Source organism: Lepidochelys kempii, chromosome 9 (genome assembly GCF_965140265.1).
Source record: "Lepidochelys kempii isolate rLepKem1 chromosome 9, rLepKem1.hap2, whole genome shotgun sequence".
Classification (NCBI taxonomy): Eukaryota; Metazoa; Chordata; order Testudines; family Cheloniidae; genus Lepidochelys; species Lepidochelys kempii.
In genome coordinates, this window is record NC_133264.1 from 23,187,873 (window position 1) to 23,211,611 (window position 23,739).

At 39.8% G+C, this 23,739-nt stretch overlaps 2 protein-coding genes across 7 annotated transcripts in view; one reads left to right on the forward strand and one right to left on the reverse strand.

Moving 5' to 3' along the window:
• GFM1 (G elongation factor mitochondrial 1) overlaps nt 1-23,739 on the reverse strand; it is a 41,603-nt gene that overhangs the window by 7,977 nt on the left and 9,887 nt on the right. For all 3 annotated transcript variants that reach the window (XM_073359551.1, XM_073359553.1, XM_073359552.1), the window contains exons 7-13: nt 22,574-22,728; nt 20,049-20,133; nt 17,568-17,705; nt 16,607-16,708; nt 14,907-14,963; nt 14,158-14,295; nt 12,677-12,759 (exon numbers count right to left, since the gene is read on the reverse strand). In XM_073359551.1, coding sequence (XP_073215652.1) covers nt 12,677-12,759; nt 14,158-14,295; nt 14,907-14,963; nt 16,607-16,708; nt 17,568-17,705; nt 20,049-20,133; nt 22,574-22,728 — 758 coding nt within the window. The remainder of the gene's footprint in view (nt 1-12,676; nt 12,760-14,157; nt 14,296-14,906; nt 14,964-16,606; nt 16,709-17,567; nt 17,706-20,048; nt 20,134-22,573; nt 22,729-23,739) is intronic.
• LXN (latexin) lies at nt 857-15,595 on the forward strand. Of its 4 annotated transcripts, none has more exons than XM_073359557.1 (6): nt 857-1,197; nt 4,150-4,212; nt 4,939-5,116; nt 5,623-5,759; nt 11,136-11,198; nt 11,702-12,247. In XM_073359557.1, exons 1-6 carry the CDS (start codon nt 1,069-1,071, stop codon nt 11,948-11,950), a joined length of 819 nt encoding a protein of 272 aa, XP_073215658.1. In that variant the 5' UTR covers nt 857-1,068; the 3' UTR covers nt 11,951-12,247. The 4 variants fall into 4 exon arrangements, with proteins under 4 accessions (XP_073215658.1, XP_073215660.1, XP_073215659.1 ...); XM_073359559.1 differs by lacking the exon at nt 11,702-12,247 and adding an exon at nt 15,457-15,595 and having other exon boundaries at nt 861-1,197; XM_073359558.1 differs by lacking the exon at nt 11,702-12,247 and adding an exon at nt 12,299-12,641 and having other exon boundaries at nt 861-1,197.

Sequence of the window (23,739 nt, forward strand, 5' to 3'; positions counted from 1 at the left end):
TACTGATATTTTGCCTTATCCTATTTAGTTATGCATAATCAAAATGGCTACACATTTCTATTAATCATTGAAACAATAGCCAAAAATATTCAAGGACCCACATGAGAGTAAAAACAGACAGGATTCTACTTTATAGGTCACTGCAGTCCAAATGCTCCAAAATAGTCTATATTAAAAACAAAACATAGCTGACAGACACCCATATGGGATATTAGCATGAAAATCAGAACCCTTTTGCGGCCCCAAATTCATTTTCTTTCGCTGTCTAATCTCCACTTGAAGTCATAATCCTCAACTGTGACATTAGTTTTTTTGGATGCAAAAACTGGGTTGTCAATAAATGTCTGAGATGTTCAGATAGGTAAAGAAAACCTTGACAGGATTAACTGGTTAGACAGTTGTCATGCAAATGACACTTATAACAGAGAATGAAGAAAAATATAGACATTTCTGTGAAACAGAAATTCGAATTTTTCATAAAGCACTAGCTGTTTAAGCATGGATGATCCAGGCAGTCCCTCATGCTAACAAGGATGCACTGGTGGGGCTTCTAGTGGCAGAATAAGCTCCAAAAGTGAATTTGCCTAATAAAATGTATTAACAAGAAAGCCTGTAACAGCAGAGACTGGATTTATGAAACAGGCACTCCAGGGGAAGCTGACACAGGGCTGATCACAGACGTGCCTAGTCCCACTACTAGAAGCCCACGCTGTCAGGGTTCACTTTAGGGGCAGTATTTGCGAAGAAGGATTGTGATGTATAGCGTCTCACACACACACACACACCCCCCTTCCAGCCTCCCGCATCAGCCTGCCCCAGCTGCTGCGGCTCCTCATTCCTCCTCCGCAAAAGCGAAAGTAGAACACAGCTGCTCCCGTTGCCCCGAAACAAGGCGCCTGACCCGCAGTGCCCAGTGCTGCACACGCAGCAGCCGGGCCCCTCAGCGCGGAGGCTGCAGCGGCCGCTTCCGGCTTTCGCGCGAGCGGCAGCTGAAGGGATCGTACACTCGCAACCTCTGCGCCGGCCTCAGCCTTCCCGCTTGTGCTAGCGAGTCAAGCGCCCTGCTCCATGGAGATCCCCCCGACCCACTACCCGGCGACCAGAGCGGCCGCCGTAGCCGTCAACTACATCAACTACCAGCACGGCAGCCCCACTAAGATTTTTATGGTGCAGAAGGTGACCAAAGCCAGCAGGGAGGTGAGTGTGTGAGGAGGGGCTGGCTAGAAACTCCCTGGCACATGAACTAGACCGAATTAGTCCGGGTCTGGAAAGCTGGATACAGCCCAGCGCATTTAGGGCATGTAGGGCGGAGCTAGCCTAGTTTCCGTGCCGCCTGTGGTGTAAGGAATTGCTCCAGAGCCACTCCCCACTCCTCTGCTCAGTGCTGATTTAGTGCCGATACAGAGCCTGGGCAGGGAGAGGCCTGTTTCCCACCCCGGCGGAGTCCCGTAGCAGCGTCACGCTCCTACCAGAGATGTTCCTTTGCAGAAGTGCTGTAACTGAGCATTTACCAGCCGGCAGCAACTATGCTACCAAATAGCCATATTATAGTCTCCTTTAGTCTTTCTTGTCTGTCAGGACATTAAAATATATCTTTAAATCACATAGACTTAATCTTCTAATGTTAAAATATTGATCCCACATAAGACCAAGTTTTAACCCAGGAGGATTTAGGCTAAGTTATGGTTCTCTGCTATGGCTTAAAAAAAAAAAAGTGTCTACACAGGTAAAACTACTGTTACCCTGGCTCCTGCTTTTATCCTGAGTATTGCTGGAAATGGCCCAACTTGATTATCATACACATTGTAAGGAGAGTGATCACTTTAGATAAGCTATTACCAGCAGGAGAGTGGGGTGGGAGGAGGTATTGGTTCATGGTCTCTGTGTATATAATGTCTTCTGCAGTTTCCACAGTATGCATCCGATGCAGTGAGCTGTAGCTCACGAAAGCTCATGCTCAAATAAATTGGTTAGTCTCTAAGGTGCCACAAATACTCCTTTTCTTTTTGCTGTATTTGGTGTTTTGCCTAAAGCCTCAGTTCCTGGAGTCACACAGTTCTCAGCTTTCATTAAAAAAAAATAACATAGCCCTCATGGTTGCAAAGAAAAGCCTGGAAACATAAGCCATTACTACCACCACAAGACAAATAAAAAGAATGCCAAATTTATAATTTAAGATCTCATGGATTTCAGTAAGGCTTGGCTCAGGATTTTTCAATGCTTGGCATTGTCAGTACTGAAAATAAGCCAAGCTATTGTCCTGTTTGGGTCACAACAATGAAGAGGGCCTAAGAATTTAGGAGACTTGGTTTCAAGTTCTCCACTGAGATCAGCTCCCCTATCCATTCTACCTGTCACCATAAAGCACTGACAAATGATTAAGTCATTGTTCAAGAGTTTCTTCCTGCCATACAGAAATTCTGTAGCTCTCCTCAATCCAGAAAGGATCATTGTTGATACCTGTAGTTATTCCAGGTCTGGCTCCACAAGTAACAGAACCGTGGATTCTTTCCAGATTGAATTGCATTAACCCTTAATTTGCCTTACTCTCTCTCATTTTCAATTCAACTCTGCTCTTTAGGAGACTACTATGCATGGATGAAAGTCACCTTTGAGACTGTGCCTTTAGTAACTTGAGTTACAGATTAATTTACATATCAATAACCAAAACTGCTGCTTTATGCTGCACAAACATCTATTTGATAAGTAGGCTGAATTGTCTACTGGATTGAGCACATCAGGAAGCCAGGAGCTCCCAAATTCCAATCCTGACTCTTGATAACGATGTTGCCTTGGACAAGTGACTTGACTAACACTGAAACAATTCTCCACAAGCGTGTAGTGAGGATTAGTCACTGTTTGTGCATTTTGAAAAATGGACCACAATATAAATGCTAAGTATTAATAAACCTGTTTGTCACAGCTTTGAGCTTTTTCTTCATTGTTCTTACAGATAATAGTTGGGACAGATCTGCTCAAATGTCCCACACACCAGTTGCTCAAAGATGTCTTAAGTGGCCTTGCCCCCACTACTGGCACAGTCTGAAGAATAAGAATTAGCTTGTGCCCATTTTCTTTTTTGTAGTTCTGAAGTATGGAGATAAAGCTATTTTTACATCTGCACTGCCCTCTCCCCAGACAATGTCCTTTTATATCAGATCAAAGCAGCAGAGAAAGCATAAATAACCTGGTGGTGATAACTTCTTGCAAAGATTGTTCTCCAGTTCAACACTTCCTGTACTATACCATTTATTGTGCTGAGATACCTGGTTACAATGTGATTAAAACAGGGTTTAGTCTTGCAGTGTAGGTAAGAATGAACTATGTTCCAACCTGTGCAGCAGCCTTGCTAGTGCCCAAGGAGGTAGCACAGTTCAGGTACATGGTTTTATTCCACCTATAATGCTAGTATGAAACATGTTTAACACAGTTGAGGAGAGGGAAAGGACTGCTGTGTAGTAACTATGCCCCCAACACTTCTGCTACTGTACTGATGGGATTTTAGGCTCTCTCTGTATTGGCCAAGGAATCAGTTACCATCTTTCCACCAAGAACCTCATTTAAGCATGCTTCGCTGGAAAGATAGTGTCATGGTTACGATCAGAACAGCTGGGACTCTCTCAGCACAGAGCTGTCCTTGATTGAGACTGTACCATGTTCCAGAACACAAACAGCTTAGACTTGAGGATAAGTATGATATTCTGTAGTGTTTTCATTTTACAGCTCAAATACTTTAAGACTATATACAGTTCTTAATTCCTGGAGGGTGAAAGTCACCCAATGCACGTGGTCCTCACAAGGCAATTATTTATAATACTGTAGTGCTTAAGAGCAGTGAGAATGGGTTTTATGTGACAGATAGGACCTCTGAACTGGATGTATTTAACCCAATAGGACTTTAACTAAGCTGGACCATGGATAACTAACCAGATGTGACATCAGGAACGATGGTGCTGTGTATTAAATGACTTAGCTTTAAGTCTGGTCACATGTACACAAAAGATAAGCGTTAAATATGTACTGTACAGAGTGGTACTGTGCATTGTCATACTTCACAGGAATAACCTGAACAATCTCCATCAGGTACAGAAATAAGGAGGATTAAAGACAGAACAGTTTAACTTTTAAAAAAATATTTCCTCACTTTAGGACATTCCTGATGTTGGGCACAAATACCACCTTAAATTTTCAATAGAAGATCTCCTCCTCAAGGTGAGTTCTGCTTTATATACTTGAATTGTGGATTCTTTAGGGCAAGAATCATCTTTTAATTTATACATGTAGACAGCACGTAGATTAATGGAGCGCTGCTCTCTGTTGGGGCTTCTAGACAGTACCAGTAAATAATCATTTGAAAGTGATCTGGTTGTAAAATTGGAGCACCATACACAAATTTCAGAGCTCCCTTCATTGCTAATGAGGCCATAGGACTGGATTTAACCAAAATACGAAACAGCCAGTTTTTGCACCATGAAAGCCCTGAAAAGTCACTTTTTGCTGTACAATACCATGGTATGGCAATTGGTTGAGAAAGGCAATTAGCATATTAAAAACAAGGATGCCTTAGTGTCAGCCACTGTGAGTTAGATAACATCTTCAAATTGCAGACCTCATTTGAATAGATTTCTCTAGCTAAATAACAAGCAAAATACTGTGTCAAATTGATATAAAAGGGAAAGCACCATCACTAAATATATAGCTTTGACATGTTCTATATAAACTACACAGAAAGTTTGTGAATATATTTTAAGGGTAATTATGATTTTGACCCTGCTTTAATCTTAATGTCTGCACAGCCTCACACACACATCAGACTTGCAGAAAAAATAGCTAATACATAAAACAATAAAATAGATGCATTGTGGAGTTTTCTACATATTAACTGTCTATTTTACTTTATTAAAATGGATTAAATCCATATAACTATTTCTGTAACAGGACAACACCATTAACTGCACTGCTGAAATTCTTTATCTTCTGGGCAACCAACGTACTGCACCACAAGTGCATTTTACAGTGGAAGGAGAACTTGGGAAGAACACAAATGAAGCAGATAACAAATTTTACAACAGAATCAAGAGCCTTCAAGAACCGTTGGTTGCACAAAATATTCCAGGTATGAAGATGGGGTGGGGGAAGGATTTTGGCAGAAACGTTCACTTCCTTCATTCAAACTCTAGTGTCAAGCATAGCAGCAGCAAGCATTCATTTGTTTTGCATGTGCTGAGATTGACTCATTTTTTTTTTTAAATTCCTCTTTCCCTGAATACTTATTAGGCTAGTTGCTTTGCTTTAAAAACGTATGGCTCATTACTGTTGTTAACCATTACAGTAGCTGCTAGAGGCCCCAACTGAGACCAGGCCATCATTGTGCAAAGCTCTGTACTTAAACACTGGAATAGATAATCCCTGTTCTGAACAGTTTACCATCTAAATAGAAAAGGGTAGAAGGAGAAACAGACCTTGCTCAAGGTCACACAGCAGATGTGCAGTAGAGCAAAGAATAGAACCCAGGTCTCCTGCCTCCTAGTCCAGTATCCTATCCACTAGGGTGAGATTGAATGAGTTTCAAATTGTCAGATTTTCACACATTTAATACAGATTATTTGCTTTGGTTCTCAGACAATTATGGCAACATGTCACCAGAAATGGAGCCCATCAGCCATCTAGCCCGGGTGGCCTGTGGTTATATAATATGGCAGAACTCAACTGAAAACACATTGTACAATTTGGTTCATATCAGAGATGTCAGGCAGGTGGTAAGTAATGCACCTATCAATGCACTGGGATGATGATGATAATTAGGAATAAATTCAGAGAAGCTGCTATGTAAGGATACTCCATTGTTAAAACTATAGATTGCTGGAGGATAAGTAGAAACATATATATTCAGATTTAAGGTCTACAGTGGAACAGATTCTGTGAATCTGATAGATTTGGACAATATCAAGATTTTAAATGGGTTCTTTGCTCACCATTCACAAAATTGTGTAGACAATTTCCTACCCTGATTAGGGTATAAGATAGCAGTCTTATATGTACATACTGACTGACCTATTCCTTATTTTCTCTATCCTTTGCACCTCAAAGTTGATATGCATTTACATATCAATACCTAAAAAAAATTCAGGACACTGAACATAACAGGACAGCTTGCTCTCTCTAGGTATGCCACAATCATCATGGCATTAGTACCAAGGTGTTTCTGGAATTTAATATTCAGTGTCCCAATTTTTGAATTCATGCATATGCATGTGATCGCATGTTTTTTCGACCCTGTTACTGGAGTACTCATACAATGGATGCAATTAGATATCACTATCAAAGAGTGCATCAATAAAGAAGCAAACCTGCCCACTCCTAATCCCCCCAAATAGCTAGTATGTCAAAGGACATGCTCCAGGCAGAAAATTGAACTGCTTTATGGCACAGGCCAACCTACACCTATGATCCATACCCCTCATATGAAAAGCATACCTCTAGGATTGAGTCAAAGCAAAAGTAATTAAAAAGATTTCTATTTTAAACCATTCCTATGAATTTCTTGGTCTGTTGCACTTTTAACCAGTAAATATTTTTTCTGCTCTAGCAAAACAATGCACCTGCTCGATGACTGGAATATTCTCCTAGATCTTCTCTTCATTAATTTAATTTTGCTCCATTTCTCATACAGTTTCTTGGTACTTACACTATTGCAAGTTTATTAGTTATAAGTCTTTTGACATTTTATCTCTGGTCTAGTCACTTCATTTGATTGGGGTTTCTATTACTTTTCTTTCCTTCCCTTCATTTATATTCTCTGTAGGTCCAATTTACAGTTGTCTTACATCTGCACAATATCAAAATACTCTCCTTTATCTTTCAGTCTACACTACAGTATCACAGTCAGTCACAGTAATAGTGTTTGACATCTCTATACTATTTGAGTTTGGACAAATAGCAATGGGCTTCATCTCAATTCCAATAAGATCAAAATCCATCTATGTTTGTACTGGTTTGTAACACTCAAGTCTTCAACCATTGTTAATTTACCTAAAAGGATATTCAAAGAAGGGATCAAGTCTCAGTTTAATTCTTAATTTAATATCACCAAATATTATTTTTAACCTTGCTCTTGCTATATTTGCTTTTATTAATTTCTGTACATTTCATTTCACTAAAGCACATGCGTCTTAAAAGAATACTCAAGCAGCCCATACCTTGAAAGAGTTATATAGTTGGGAAATGCTTTCTGAATTCTTCTCTTTTAAAACTATATAATTGAAAGAGGGCCATTATTAATATGATTCATATTATAATTACTTCTGCTGCAGAAGCAGCCATCCAGCTCGTTAAAGCAGTACATTATTAGCTAGTTAATGTTCACAGGATTATATGGTATAGTGATCACTGATTAAGTTTGACAAGAAAATAAAATGCAGGAAAAGCAAGGTGATGGTCCCTAAGGGAAGGGCCAAAACATGTAGATGTTATTTCATGTTTTATCCTTATTACTCTGATTGCCCATTGAAAGTCTCTCCTTACTGAATTGATCTTGATGTGCCATAAGCCATTTAGAAGTACATGACCTGTGGCTGCCAAAACAAATTATAGCTTTTCAAGTTAGTCAAAAGTAATCCATCTGCCACAGCCAAAAGACCCTGGGGATTTCTTACCAGAAAGAGACTTCACTCAATTTGTCTGAGTATACGTTTCCTTAGGAAAACCATAGATGGTATTTAGGCAAGTGGAAATCTGTTGACTCCCTGCTTCTATTGTCTGCTTGCTGAGAAGAAATATGGATTCTTTTTTGCAATTACTGCGAGACAACTTAAAATTCAAACACATTAATCCTGGACACTGAAATGCAGAATAGGACCTGACATTCAGAATAACCACAACTGGCATATCATTTAGGATCACGCTGTTGTACAATGGTCCCTTAGTTGTTTAGACTACATTTTCAAAGCCCAGCCTTGGATATTCAATATGTCCAATTAACTCAGCTGAGGTTGTATGTGCGAAAGGAATGCAGTCACAAACTCACTTTGGGAATGAAAAACTGTCACAGAATGGGGATAAAGACTAATCACCTGAGCATCATCACTTCAGTGATGTTTGTATCATTCTGGGAACAGAATTTGTTAATTAGTTTTTCTCCCTCTGATGGCTGACTTGGAGCAGGAGTGGATTATGTGTGGATTTTAACAACTGTCTGCAACAGATAAGTTTTAGAACAGGGAAAAGCAGACACTATATAACACTTAAATTAGATTAAATTTCAGATCTGTGCTGTGTTCCCTTCATACAGAGATAAGAAATTACTGGCAAATTATCAGGTTTCACTTTATCCTTAGACCTTAGTCTGTTTTTGTGTATTCTGCTGTCCACACCCATCTCTTATAACATGTTACCATGGTGAGACTTCCTGCAGTGCCTGGCATATCTTACCCTATTAACATAATTTCATTTACAAGTTATTTTCCTTGTTAGCACACCTTACAGACTTGAGATCTTGAAATCAGTGGGATTTGTGCTCCTAACGCATTTAGGCGCTTTTCATAGAATCATAGAATATCAGGGTTGGAAGGGACCCCAGAAGGTCATCTAGTCCAACCCCCTGCTCAAAGTAGGACCAATTCCCAGTTAAATCATCCCAGCCAGGGCTTTGTCAAGCCTGACCTTAAAAACCTCTAAGGAAGGAGATTCTACCACCTCCCTAGGTAATGCATTCCAGTGTTTCACCACCCTCATAGTGAAAAAGTTTTTCCTAATATCCAATCTAACCCTCCCCCACTGCAACTTGAGACCATTACTCCTCGTTCTGTCATCTGCTACCATTGAGAACAGTCTAGAGCCATCCTCTTTGGAACCCCCTTTCAGGTAGTTGAAAGCAGCTATCAAATCCCCCCTCATTCTTCTCTTCTGCAGGCTAAACAATCCCAGCTCCCTCAGCCTCTCCTCATAAGTCATGTGTTCCAGTCCCCTAATCATTTTTGTTGCCCTTCGCTGGACTCTCTCCAATTTATCCACATCCTTCTTGAAGTGTGGGGCCCAAAACTGGACACAGTACTCCAGATGAGGCCTCACCAATGTCGAATAGAGGGGAACGATCACGTCCCTCGATCTGCTCGCTATGCCCCTACTTATACATCCCAAAATGCCATTGGCCTTCTTGGCAACAAGGGCACACTGCTGACTCATATCCAGCTTCTCGTCCACTGTCACCCCTAGGTCCTTTTCCGCAGAACTGCTGCCTAGCCATTCGGTCCCTAGTCTGTAGCTGTGCATTGGGTTCTTCTGTCCTAAGTGCAGGACCCTGCACTTATCCTTATTGAACCTCATCAGATTCCTTTTGGCCCAATCTTCCAATTGGTCTAGGTCCTTCTGTATCCTATCCCTCCCCTCCAGCGTATCTACCACTCCTCCCAGTTTAGTATCATCCGCAAATTTGCTGAGAGTGCAATCCACACCATCCTCCAGATCATTTATGAAGATATTGAATAAAACCGGCCCCAGGACCGACCCTTGGGGCACTCCACTTGATACCGGCTGCCAACTAGACATGGAGCCATTGATCACTACCCGTTGAGCCCGACAATCTAGCCAGCTTTCTACCCACCTTATAGTGCATTCATCCAGCCCATACTTCCTTAACTTGGTGACAAGAATACTATGGGAGACCGTGTCAAAAGCTTTGCTAAAGTCAAGAAACAATACATCCACTGCTTTCCCTTCATCCACAGAACCAGTAATCTCATCATAAAAGGCGATTAGATTAGTCAGGCATGACCTTCCCTTGGTGAATCCATGCTGGCTGTTCCTGATCACTTTCCTCTCATGCAAGTGCTTCAGGATTGATTCTTTGAGGACCTGCTCCATGATTTTTCCAGGGACTGAGGTGAGGCTGACTGGCCTGTAGTTCCCAGGATCTTCCTTCTTCCCTTTTTTAAAGATTGGCTTTTGAAAAGTCCCACTCTATTCACCACTATTAGGTGTAAAAATGCATCTGTACAGAAGGAGTAATAAAGAGACCGGAGCCCTACTGTCTCTTCTTGCAAGCAGAAGAGATCCTTATTGAGTGTGTGGAATGCCAACACCGAAGTATCATTTCCCTCTTCCTTGGAAACCTGCAGAAATGCATGTGCTGTAGGGTCTTAGAGGCTGATGACAGGCCACAGGAGCAGCCGTGAGGGAGTTCCCTTTCGCACAGATCCCTGGAGTTGGGAGGCTACACCCCCATGCTTCCTCTAACCTCTTCAACTAAGGGAACAATTTTTTCATATCTCTGCATGGTGAAGTTCAAACACCTATACCCAACATTTATGCAAGAGGATACAATTTCTCTGAATTCTAACACCTTTCAGATTAGATCTGGCCTTGAAATATTCATATATTATGGACATAGTGATTAACGGCCCCAGTTGACTGGACCATGGCACATGCAAACATTTGTTACGCTTGAAACAAGATGTATGGTAAAAATGTTTAGTATCAACAGAAACAGAACTTCTATGGGATTCCATCCAGCATAGTGTTCTCCCATCCAAGATTACATTATGAACAGCAATATCTGTGGGTTGGAGGACTAATCCAACTGATTGCAACTGCTAGTTTCCCAAATCAGGTATTTTTATAGCAAGATTTGCTTTCCCTAAAATATGTACTAGCTTCTGCTGCTTACCATTTCCATGTCACTTTGGATTTTCTTAAATGACCAATTGCTCAACTTTGCTTCTTCTTCCAAACCCTAAATTATTCACAGTCAAAAAAATCTAAACACAACCAAAGGAAAGAGTCTCTATAGCAACATAAGTAAATGGAAAATGAGTCAACACTAAAAAAGTTAAGTTGTTTTGGAAAATAAACCCAATATTTCCCCTGAAAGAGAACATTAGTCATGCCTGACTTTATAAACAGAGCTGTTTGAGCAATCAGTGTGGCGTTAAACTTTGTGTTCTGCCTTTCAGATGTTATTCTGTTGTTAAATGAAGTACAGCATAGAGCAAAACTATGTTTCATCTGTTTTATTCATTACTCTTTTGTAATATTTTGGGGCATTTTATTGCTGCCAAGTACAGCTAAATGACTGTTTTATTAATGAAAAGGTAACTTAAAATCTCAGTCCTTATTGTCTTGTCTTTACGTGGTTCTAGAAAAGAAACGATGATTACTTGGAATTTGACTACACCGTCCTACTTCATGATTTTGTGTCACAGGTAAAAGTTTTATCATCAAGCAAAAGGGAAAATAACATTACTACCTATGAATTGTCTTTCTAGAACCCTCCACATTAGACAGACTAACAGTGACGTGTTCCCCCTTTGCCCTGGTGGTTGGACCAGTAGATTGGCTGCATGACAGGGCTAGACCACTCTTTCCACTCTGTATTCTCCAGAGTACTCTGCCTCGATTTGTATGCAGGTAGCAGACCAAGGGTCTCCGCTTATGTCAGGGCTTCAGGGATCTTAAATTCTTTGGTTATAATTCTAATTGACTACAAAAACTAAAGAGAAAAGGGTGAAATTCCTGGGCCTTTCCTGTGAGGTGGAGGAGGTTCTTTGAGCAGCTGCTCTCAGATCTCTCCATCAAGGGCAAATTATTGCTAGGGTGGACCCCTTCCCCTTTCTGGCCATGTTTGAAGGAGCCAAAAACATCCTAATCTGCTTTAACACCCTCACAAGGACCAAAATGCTCATGTGTTGGAGCAATTTGGGCACAGAACAAGATGACCAGAGACATGAGGGAGAGGCTAGGAGGAATGAAAGCAGTGTACCCAACCAGCATAAGGGCAAGGTCCACAAAGAGCTTTTGGATCAGGCCATGGAGCTACCCTCCACACTGGGCATGGCACTGGCAGCAGCACCTTAGGTTCCCAAAATGGCACCATCTTACACCTGGCACCATCTTACTACACAGTACTCTGTCCCAGGTAAATCTTTTTTTTACAAAGAAAATAATTTGCATTTGATTTAGGGAAAAAGTTTTAGACTCAAAGCTTTAGATACTGCAATTCAGTATTAAATCATACACAGATAACAAGAGATTCCCCTCTCATTACAAATATTACTGTTCAGACACCCACTGCATCTCCATTAATATTTGCATCGCGTGTACATACCATACTTCAGTCATCTGTGGGGAGGGAAGGTCCTGAAAAGAATTAGCCAACTAACTGCAGTACAAAGCACAGTTTTTGTTTCTTTTGCAGTCCTGCACTTGTTTTTGTTTCTTAAACAGCAATTGGTATTCTAGTTCAGTATTGTTCTAAGAAAATTTCAAGTCTTCTCCAGTATGTTATGTATTTTTTTATTCACAGGAAATTATTCCTTGGCAAATGCAAGTTCTTTGGCATCCACAGCATGGAGTTAAAGTAATAAAGAACAGCTGTCAGCCAAAACATGCAGAGCAGGACTAGAAGCATATCTAGATGGCAATAATAGATGCTCAGAAGCTATGGTGACGGAGAAGTCATATAAGCAGGCAGCTGTATAGATAGACTAAGAGATGAACAATAGCCTCACTCACTCAGTGAAACCCTCTATTCCTACCATGTGTATTTACTTCATGCCCAACTAAATCAAAATAAGTGTTATGTATTTCTTCTCTGTAGTGTAAATGTTGTGATGAAGGTATAATAAAATGTCTCAGTGCTTGGCTAATTTGGTGTATTATGCTGGATAGAGAAAATACTTACAGTACAGGTGCTGTTATGCTCTCTCTAAAGGCAACTTTAGGCTTTCCCATGGTACAAAGACAAGCATATTCTTTTTCCATTCGCTGCAGAGAAAGCAGAAAAAATTCAGGACTGTTCGTGTCAGTGACAATGTCTTTGATCACAGTCATTAAAGTAGTCTGAAAAAACAAACTGCGTGTCACTGTCATTCTGATATAATCCTGGTTTAGGAACAGTAATTTCTGAACTACAAGTGTTCCGCAATACAGGTAACAGCAACATTCTTATTCAGATTTAAGCTGTACAAGATTTTTTATATTCTTTAAAATGCCAGCTCCATTTATTGTTATATAAAATTGTTAAAGGGACACTATCATCTTGAAATACCATACTTTTTTTTCAAGTCAAAACTAGTTTTAAGGGAATAACCCCATACAGACTCCAGATGTTCCTGCCAATTAGTTTTACAACCCATTTTCCTTTGATAACTCTTAGAGCTTTTTCTTCTTTCTGTTGCTAAACAGGGGAAACTGACTATGGTGACATTCACTGTAAACAAAAGGCTGTCAAATGTACAAAATGAGGAAATAGGGAAGAAAGTGCTCTTCTGAAATTTTAATTATAGGAATCTTAGGTGGTGTTTGTACTAACAGGTAAAAAATTTCAGACCAAAGTCTGATTTTTAAGATGATAGAAAGCCTTCAACTAAAACTATTAACGCCAATAAAAGATTACTAAGAAATGTACAAATATCTATATCTAGACATTTATTAAATGCTGAGCTTAAGCAGCCAATAATTATTTACATTAATATTTTAGTGCTTTTCATTCTGGAGATCCAAAAATCCTTTATGAACTGTGGCCCCCACCCTCCACTGGATCTAAACAAGTGGAATCGTGCACTTTTGCAGAGCACTGGTAGTACAGCTGGTCAGGAATTTTTCAATGAAACGTTTTTTCATTGGAAAATGCCAATTCATCAAAATGGATGTTTTCACAGGAAAAGGTCAGTTTTGACGATACTTTCATCAAGGTTTCTCAAATCCAGGATGGGTGTGATTGGAACTGTCACCCAGAATGTGAAAAAGACCTTGGTTCAAATCCCTGCTCTGCCTAATTCACGCCATGAATTTAGACTTATGCCCAAGTCATCCCAGGTGACTGCCCCAACTACTAGGCTACTGGCTGCTGACTTTTTTTTTTGGCAACACATGTCAAAAGATGTGTTTCATCCCAATGTGCAGTGGGAAATCTTTGAAATCTCAAAACAGCTTTCCACCCAAACTCTTCCTGTTAGCACCACACAAGCATAGTGATTCACAACTGCAGAATCAGGGCCTCTATTTTGTGATTACTTAGCCCACCTACAAGAAAGATTGCTGCAGATGTTTTTAAAAGTGCACAGCAACACTACACAATATTCTAGGGCAGAACATAAAGAGCAATACTTTCCCCAGCCAAGACTCAACTGCATGCGTCTCAGATTCAGTTTTTATAATCACCTGAGCATAGATTTCCAAGTGCAGCTCTCCCATTCCAGAAACAATGGTCTCTTTGCTCTCATTGTCAAAGTGGACTCTAAAGGTAGGATCTTCTCTTGTAAACCGGTTCAGGCCTTTTGAAAATTTATCTAGGTCATTCTAAAAAAAAAAAATTACACACATGCAAAATAAATTAACCACTTTATTCAACATTCTATAAACAGCAAATGATAGAAAGGTCTGAAAAGTTCATCTTAACTAGCTAGCACTGTTTCCTCCCAATAAGAGGTCTATGGATTTGCCATCCCAAACAGATCCATAAACTTACAATCAGGTTCATTCTCCAAACTCTTGCAAGTGTGCCTGCATGTGCCATACCACAAAGCAGGAACACCTCTAGAGTAGGAAAAGAGGTCATGACTGGGGCAGCGTTAGCTAACCCCAATCTTTTTCTTCATGAACGTGCAGGTTATCACCTTTTACCTTGATTTAGCGGACAGGACAGCCTTTTCTTAATGTAGATAAATCCCTACAGTTAATCAGGGCCAGCTAACATTTAATTCATATGTTAAACAATTTGAGTTGCAAATAAATGTTGATAAATGCATCAGATAACATGTTTTAAGACACCACTCATTTTCACAGCATAGACAAATCCAGAGTGTTTCCCTCAATAAACTGCAAAATGACAAAAGTAGAATGATAGGGGAGGGGAACTCAGACAGAAAGTTTTATATTATTGGCTTTAAATTTGATTGACAGGCTCTTACCTTGTTGGAAGGCTTCATGGCTACTGAAATGACAGGTTCAGGGACATGAATCGATTCCTGTAGTAGTTAAAAAGGAACAGTTACCAAATAAACAAGTTTCAGTACAGCTGGCAATGCAATTATAGCAGAAAACTGAAGTTTTGGTCTCAGGGACTATGCGTTCCGAACAAAAGTGACTATTTTTATAACATGGTTTTGTTCAGATTTACATCTAACATGGTAAAAGTAGGGATACAAAATACTAAATGGTTAACTGGTAAGCATTAGTCTTCCTGGTTAACCAACCCTAACCGTTAACCTCCAGCCCCGTCCTAGCTGCGCTGGCCGGAGCAGCCCCAGCTACAGCAGCCCTAGCCCCTCTCCCTTTAATCAGTGAAGCGGTTAAACAATATAATTTTAATCATTTAAACGTTTAACTTTTTAAACAGGTATTCATATCCCTAGGTAAAAGTTAAATTAAAATAATGTTATGTTCTTACAATTACAAAGCTAGGAAAATTCAGATTTAAGGCTGTCACTCTGTCCTTGACCCACTCTCTATTGTGTGTAGTTTGGGCTCAAGCTTTACGGCATTGGGAATGAAGGGTGTGCATGGAAGCGATCTAAATCTATACTAGAATACTACCCTGATCACCACCAACCCTCCTAAGGAAGGAAAGAAGAGTACTAAGGTGGAAGGAAAGGCATAAGAACTTGCCCATTTGCCAAGCTCAAACCTTATGCAATAACTGCTGAAGGACAGTGGGATGAGGTAAGCATGACACTTTCATATATACAATGTATTCAAATATTTTTTGCAAGTATAAGTGAGTGACATTTGTACAGGTTTATGTTTCGGGTGATGGGGAGGATTTTTTTTTAATTGAATTATAAAACTGGAAAAACATTGCCACAAGTGGATATGTATTAGAACCAAGAATCCTTCTGACCTAACATCATTTCAAACACAGTAAAGAAAACTGACTAGTTACAATTCTTGTATGTATATCAAAAAGATTTTAAAATCTGAAGCTAATGATTTAATGGTTGATTGCTCATCAGTGATAGTGCCTCAACGACCAATGCGGTTATGGGAGTGATGATGATCATAAATGATTTTATATATTGTACATGACAAACCACCAACATATCTGCATTAGTTTCAAAGCTCTCTCTTTAAAGCACTTTGCCTTATCAGATATTTTCAAAGCACTATAACTCCTTCCCCATTTTCTTACTAAATTCCATTAGTTCCTCTCAAGACCATGACAAAACTGTACTCTAATATATATAGTAATTATAAGAAAAATATTTCTAATACTGTTGCTTGAATGTGAAATTACCTTTTTTCTGGACTGTGGGTCTCCTAGTTAGTTAAATGGTTTGGCTTCCATGTTTTTAACTCCAAATTTTATATGTACATTGACACACACACACAACATTTTACCTATTATACCTAACTGTTACTCCTGAGAGCTGACATTTGGTATTATGTGTGTATAATATCTTGTATACATGCCTACATATATACACACCACAATTTACGTTTGTATCATTTTTAAGGAATCTAAACTGGCATCAGAAATGTTTCTAAAAGTTATTTTCAGTTAGATATCCTTTGTCTGAATAAACAGAGCATTTAAATTAAGAAAAAGTGGCTTAAAAACCCAATAAAGTCCCAAGGTGTGATGGATCAGGTCCATGAAAAGAGTTATACTTACCATGGAAATGTCAGTACTGGTTTTATCAGTGAATGTATCCCCACTAGCACAATCAATTCCAAACAATGCACATATGTCTCCTGCATAAACTTCATCTACATCCTAAGAGGAGAAAATCAGGTTAGCTATGTACATGGTATTGAAAAGAAATGGCAAAGAATATCTGATATATATACACACACAGCTACATCTGGTTTCAAGTGGAAAGAACTACGATAAAAAGGACTGGGTTGGAAATTGCAAAAGGGGCTTAAGAGTCTAACTATTTTAACATTCCAGCTTTGATAAAAATGTGCTGTAAACAGCTGGATACAAACTTGACACGAAGATCTTCAGTGCAAATTCATAAAGGGGTCTCAGTTTCAATACTAGCTAGCCCAAGAGAAAGGGTGCTAAGCATGTCGCTTGCTAACTTTCATGCAATCTTGACTTGCCCATAGTATCACAGTTGCGAGAACTCTAGAAGCAAACCTACTGCTTTCCACAGCTGCATGTTTTCTGGATTGGGGTAGTTTTTGTAGCATTTTGGGAGGTAAATTTTAGTTTGAGAATTATATTAAAAACCTCACAACAGCGCTATTTCATTGGGAGAGAGAGGAAATAGCCTTTGAAAAACAGACATGAGTAAGGAAGCTGAAAAGGAGAAAGTGACATCTAGCCTACTTCAGCCAGAAGGCGAAGAGCCATGTTGTAAGGCATCAGGGGTGGAGAACAGACATATGTGGAGAATCGTCCAACTCAATGGGGAAAAAAAATACAATGGAGTAGATTTTAAATTTCCAGTTCTACCTTTAGAACTCTACTAAAGGAAATAGGGTAACCTGGGCCAAGCGAGAGCAGAATTTTGCCCTGTGTTGCTTTATTTTGAGATGCTGAACAAGCACCTCAACTTTTCAAAAAAGCTTGAAGGACAGATAACAGCATCCAAACATTTTCCTCTAGTTCTAGTTCCTACACTTACCTCCATCAAGTCTGCATGCATGCGAACCAGTCTCTGCACTCGCACCTTTTTCCCTGTCCTGGTGTTGTAAATGTATTCACTTTTCCTCAACATCCCCTGATAAACTCGAATGTACGTTAGCTGCCCAAAACGGCCAGCCTGCAAATGGCATTAAAAAATGGAGATAAAGGTTAGAACCACCATGAGAGTCAACAGCACTGCTACTCTACATGCACTCTACTCTGGCTGTTGCTAAAGGACCATTAATTTGGGTTTATTAGTTTGAAATTATACATCAAAAAGAATTTCATCTAAATTTCTAAAACAGTCAAACCTTCTCTCAACTCTGGGGTAGAATTTGGCATCTCCTGAGGAGTTTCCTACCTCCCCAACTCACCATTCCAAAAGCTTGCTCGCTAAAACGTATGCCACAGCATCCTAGCAACAATCCAGATGGTAATGTCTCATATGCCAGAGGTCTCTGTCACTACTCTAATTAAAGATGCAACCACGTTTTCATTTTAAGCCTTATTTTCCCTCTCACACATACACAAACCCACCCCCTTTTCCAGCTTTTCACAGGAACATAACATTTCCCTCTGAAAATATCGGTGATAAATCAAAGGAACGCAAAACTTTTCAGCTACAGTTCCGTTCCAACCACAGAGAAGGAAGGTAACACCTTTCAACCCAGAAAAAGTGGAAAAATCAAATCCTTTTGAAAAAACATGATGTGTATCAGGAATGCAATCGTTTTAAAATTTCCAAATTCACCCATGTATAGATGCATTCAGACACAGCAGGATGAAAAAAAGTTATTAAAATAAAGAAATGTATTGTCTAACAGTCATTATTAACTAGATCTCTGATAGTAAGATCTCCATTTAAAAGATTTACTTGTCAGTCTGTGGCAACAGGCACAGACATCAAAGGAGCACTGAGACCAGAGCTCAGCAGCTCCATGGGGCTTTGGGAGCCAGGATAGCTGCTGACCCCACAAATATGTTACAACAAAGATATTGTTAAGATAAGAAGTCTTGCTGAGCCAAAATGGAAGAAAGGGGGAAGGATAAAAATGGAGGTTGAAAGACAGCACAGAATGGAGTCAAAGAAATGGGCTAAATGAGTTTGTCTGGACTAAAAGAACTGATTAGGGGTTTTCAAGCCTTCTGTTGAAGCTACAAAATTGTTACTGCAATAAACCAGAATCATCTTAAGATGAGAAGCAATGAGAAGCGAGAGCTATCTGGAACAAACAACAATTGTTTTGTGCATTTTTCTGTGGAAAAACTTAACTCAATGGGCAGCAGCATCACCACGTGGGCTATTGTCAGCATCCTATTCATGGTCATCACCATGTACCAGGACCTGCCATTTACCAATACACCACTATCCCTTTTTCCAGACAGTAAAAATTTTCTAACTGGACAAAATGAGAGGCCATCACCACCTCCTTGGCCTGTCCTAAGAAACAACCAATGTCCTGGCTATTCTCCTCCTAGTGTATCAGCTTCATTGCCACTTTATTCCTACCTCCTGATCATGTCTCTTATTTTTTGCCTTCTATCTCATAAGATCTACCAGTTCTGGTAAGATACAGTAGTACATATTAGAGGCCATCCATGTTTTCACCCTCAATTAGAATCACACAAATTTAAGGCTGAGGACCTCAAGAGGTCATCTAGTCCATAAACCACCCCAATTCTGAGGCAAGATTAATTATACCTGCACCATCTCACCCCATCTTACATCCATTTGTTAATGCTTTTCCCTGGCAATTCATCTTGAGATCAAAGCTATGCTCATGAAATGAAAACCTGGTTTAAAAGTCTTTCCCCAGAATTCAGTGCATACTGAATGTTAGAGTCAAATTCTTTTGCTAGCCAACCAGAGTACATGTGGTGCCTTACGCAGGGTGCTAATATTAACAGCATTAAAGATCTACCTTGTACAGAATGGAAGAATTCTTATCCCTCGGCCCCTTTTGAGAGATTTGAGCTATATACATTATGGCAGATCCCTTTGGTTTTGTTTGCTCTGTTCTCTACCCAGGTCACAAATAATGAATGTGGGTACAGTATGTCTTTAAGGTGATTAACAGAAGCTGTATTCAACACTCTAAGTCAGTCAGCTGGGATCAGATGTTGGCAGCATGAAAAAGATAAATGAAAAACTCAAACAATTGAAGTCAACTGGCTAATGTACCAGCCATCCATCTGCTAGAAATCCTTAGCTCAGCCACGTAACAAATGTGTCATATGGACAAATAGACATATTTACCAGAAAACTTTTAAACAAAACTCTAGTATGTTTCATTTACAAAACCAATAACCATCCCTGCCTAGGACATTTCCTGGGGATTAATGACAAGCTGCCATTAATGGCCCAGTGCAGATAAATCTTACTTAATCCATCAGTTCTCCCAGGAAATGCCCTGTGCCTCAATTGTTCTTGCTGAACTAGAAATTCCTCTCAAATGAAAAAGAAACATTAATAACCCACCTCCAGTTTGAAAGCCAGACCTACAAAGGGCTCAGAGTCATCTCTGACGGAGTTCAGCAGCAGTTTGGTTTTATCCTCAGAATCCCTTAAAAAAAAAAAAGGGGGGGGGGGGTTAAGGTGATGAGACAATACATGGCAACTTCTCCTGAATGTGTGCTCAATCCTGCTAGGTGCTGGAGTGCCCTACACTCCCACTGAATTTGTTTGGGAATTGCAAAGTGCTGCTCAGCACCTCCCAGTAGAATCTGTGCACCTCTGGAGACAGGCCCTCTGGAGACAACTTCAGACAAACTACAGCCATCACTGAAGAAGTGGAGGTCCATAGCACTGACATATTTATCACCAGCATTCACATCATCTCACTAAAATTCCACTGGAAGAAGTGGCTAGCACAATGCTTTATTAGATATAATTCATTCTACATGGAAGATGGCACTTTTAAAGCACTAGGGACAGAAATCCTAGAGTGAAATCCTGGCCCCCTTAAAGTCAATGGCAAAACCCCTGTTGACTTCAAAGGGACCAGGATTTCACCTGATCCCAAAAGCAAGTATCATTAGAGAGAGGTGTGCATCAGGCACAGTATTGGGAGCCAGAAAGTCTCAAGTACAAATCCAAACTAACAGTGACTCCCTTTGTGATCTTGGGCAAAACTGGCTTAACCTCCCAAGTTCTAGTCTCCTCATAACACTACTGCCTCTTCCAGGTATTTTGAAGACTGGTTAATATTACTGAAGTGTAATTCTACTCTGAAAGGAGACCTACGGTCTTTCCTCATTTAAAATGCTACAGCTGCGCCACAGTAGCGCTTTAGTGTAGACAATTCCTACACCAATGGGAGGGACTCTCCTGTCGGCATAGGTAATCCACCTCCCTGAGAGGCCGTAGCTAGGTTGATGGAAGAATTCTTCCATTAACCTCATGCAGTCTACATGGGGACTTATGTCAGCTTCACTACGCCACTCAGGAAAGTGAATTTTTCACACTCTGACCGATGTAGTTAAACTGACCTAATTTTCTACAGTAGACCAGGGCCTAGTAAGAAAGACAGTGCAGAACATTTCTCTTTACACTGGAAAAAAACAAAAGCAAATGTGGCAGAGAGTCTCAGAGCCTGAGTCTACAGACCAGGCTTGCACTATGGTGCTAGAAATAGCCATGTAGATGCTCCCATTCGGGTCTGATAGGATGGGGGTAGGTGGGTTGTGGATTTCCGAGCCTGAACTCCAGCTCAAGCAGGAACATCTTTACGGCTGTTTTTAGTACCATAGCACGAGTACAAGACCTGAGCTCTAAGACTCACTGCTGCGGGTGTTTTTTTTGCAGTGTTTTTTTACAGTCCACATGGACTTTGCGGCCAAGTGCGCCCTCCACGTCATGCTCTTCCTGCACATGCAGCAGAGACGCATACTTATAAATGTCAACATAGGGAGTATTCATGAGAACCGAACAGAGAGGGAAAATGCATGACTATCTCAACTACAGCTGGCTGGTCAAAAACTCAGCTTGTCAGTACCAATAAGGGTACAAGAATGGGTTAGCTTGGCTGTTGTACCATATGCTACTATTCAATTCAGGGGCTCTAACCTCAGAGCCTCTGGGTTTGGTCTTACAGTTGTGGAATGGAAGTATTATAAAGAAAACATTCCAACCTGGATGCTAGAAGGGCAGAGAGAACCCTCAGTAGCAACTGCTCTCACAAGCTCAGAAGTAACACTGATGGGTCACATAAGAAACTTTATCTAACCTTTCTAACACAGAAGGAAGGTCATGACAGGGAAAGGGTGAGGAGTCAGATGAAAAATACTGGTGCTCGGGTGTGGTGCTCGGGTGTGGTGGTGGTAAACAACATTTACTAGTATAATTTCTAGGTATAAAGGTTTTACATTGTACTTATCACTGCATTATCTGAGCAACTCAAATACAGCAAGAGAAACCTGATCATCCTTCTAAGATTTATTTCTACATGAAGAGATGTCTGAAAATATGCACATATATACAGATTACTCAAACCACCATTTATACACAAAAGGATATATGCTAGCATTGAAGATTTGGCTGGGTTTTTGTTTTTTGTTTGTTTTTAAACTATGAGGTCATAACTATAGTAAGAAATAGCAAATACTTTTTAAAACATGCCCTGACATTTTTAAATATGACCTATTTCCTAGTTTAGATACAACCTAAGATGTCAATATAAATTTATCCTTACAAATAAGACCTGACCAGATCACTAAATATTTGTCAGTTTTAATATTTAAGAGGAAGTAAAACAATGTTATACTACAAGTGAAAAGAATGCCCCATTGATGGAGGGATCTGTCATCTTTTAATGATCATGCAAGGCTACTACACCACACTACTATAAATGTTTTTCTTTAAAATGACTGATGAATTGTATTATTCATGCATTTTGTTAAAATTTCCGGCTTTGTTTTGAAACTGCTTGAAATCCTGATTCTATAAGCACTTTATATTTATAAAAATACATCTGTCCTCCCCACCCTCTTCCCTCTGGCACTCACTCCTGGTTGAGAATAGCATAGTTCTGGACTTCAGATGGATTTGGGAGATAGTCTAAAACAGCATCCAGAAGGGGTTGTACTCCTTTGTTCTTCAAAGCACTTCCCACAAGTACAGGCGTAAAGGACTTTTTCAATGTTGCTCTTCTGATTGCAAGCTAGAAAAACATTTATGAATTACTTATATTTTGTAGCAATTCCAATATTATACATAGAACCAAAGGTAGTCGCCTTTAACACTGTAGCAGTTCAGATTGGCAGCTTTGCTGGGCAGGGATTGTGTCTTTACTTATCCCTTGCAAGGTGCCAAGCAAACGGTTAACAAGAACAAAAAATGATAATCATTCATAAAGGGACAGGGTTGGACCGGAAGCATTGTTATAGCATTAATGATGTATGTAGCACAGTGGTCTCCAACCTTTTTACGCCCAAGATCACTTTTTGAATTTAAGGGCAACCCAGGATCAACCCCACCCCTTACCTAAAGCCCCGCCCCTTCCCCAAAGCAAATTATAGCCTACACACCACCACTGAAGGCCATTTTGGGCTCCAGTGATTTGATTGCCCAATTTAAATAAATTAGTGAGTACTCATATTAAGGCATCCCAAAATCAAGAGTCAGTTCTGAAAATTTAGACCTGAAGTTTAGGCTTGAGGTTCAAGCTCTCTTAAATGAAGGGCTGGAGTCAATTTGCCCTGAGGTCAGGCCAAAGCATGAGGCATTACAGACACACATGGCACTTCCATGTAATCAGGACTTTTATAAAATATGCTAAAACTCAAACTACTTGCAAAAAAGGATTGTTGGCCCCTACGTTTAATAATTTTACTTGCCTTTTCCATTAGCACAAACTCTTAGCCATCCACCTTGCAGTTTATTTTTAAGCTCTCCTGATTGAAAGAATATTTTGAAATAGCAAGATGGTTCATAAAGAGGACACTGGAAAAAAAACTTAACAGTTCTTGAATTGGAAAAAAATCTTGCTGGATGCTTTTTTAAAAAAAATATTTGAAGATCTAACAAAATTATGCACAAAAATACAAGATTCCATTGTCATCTTTTCTGCTTAACTAGTCATCGAGTGTGTGTGTTTTGGAAATCTATTTAGTTATGTTAATGCCTATTATTTCTACTTTGGCAGCCTAATAAAACACGGGAAATGTATGGC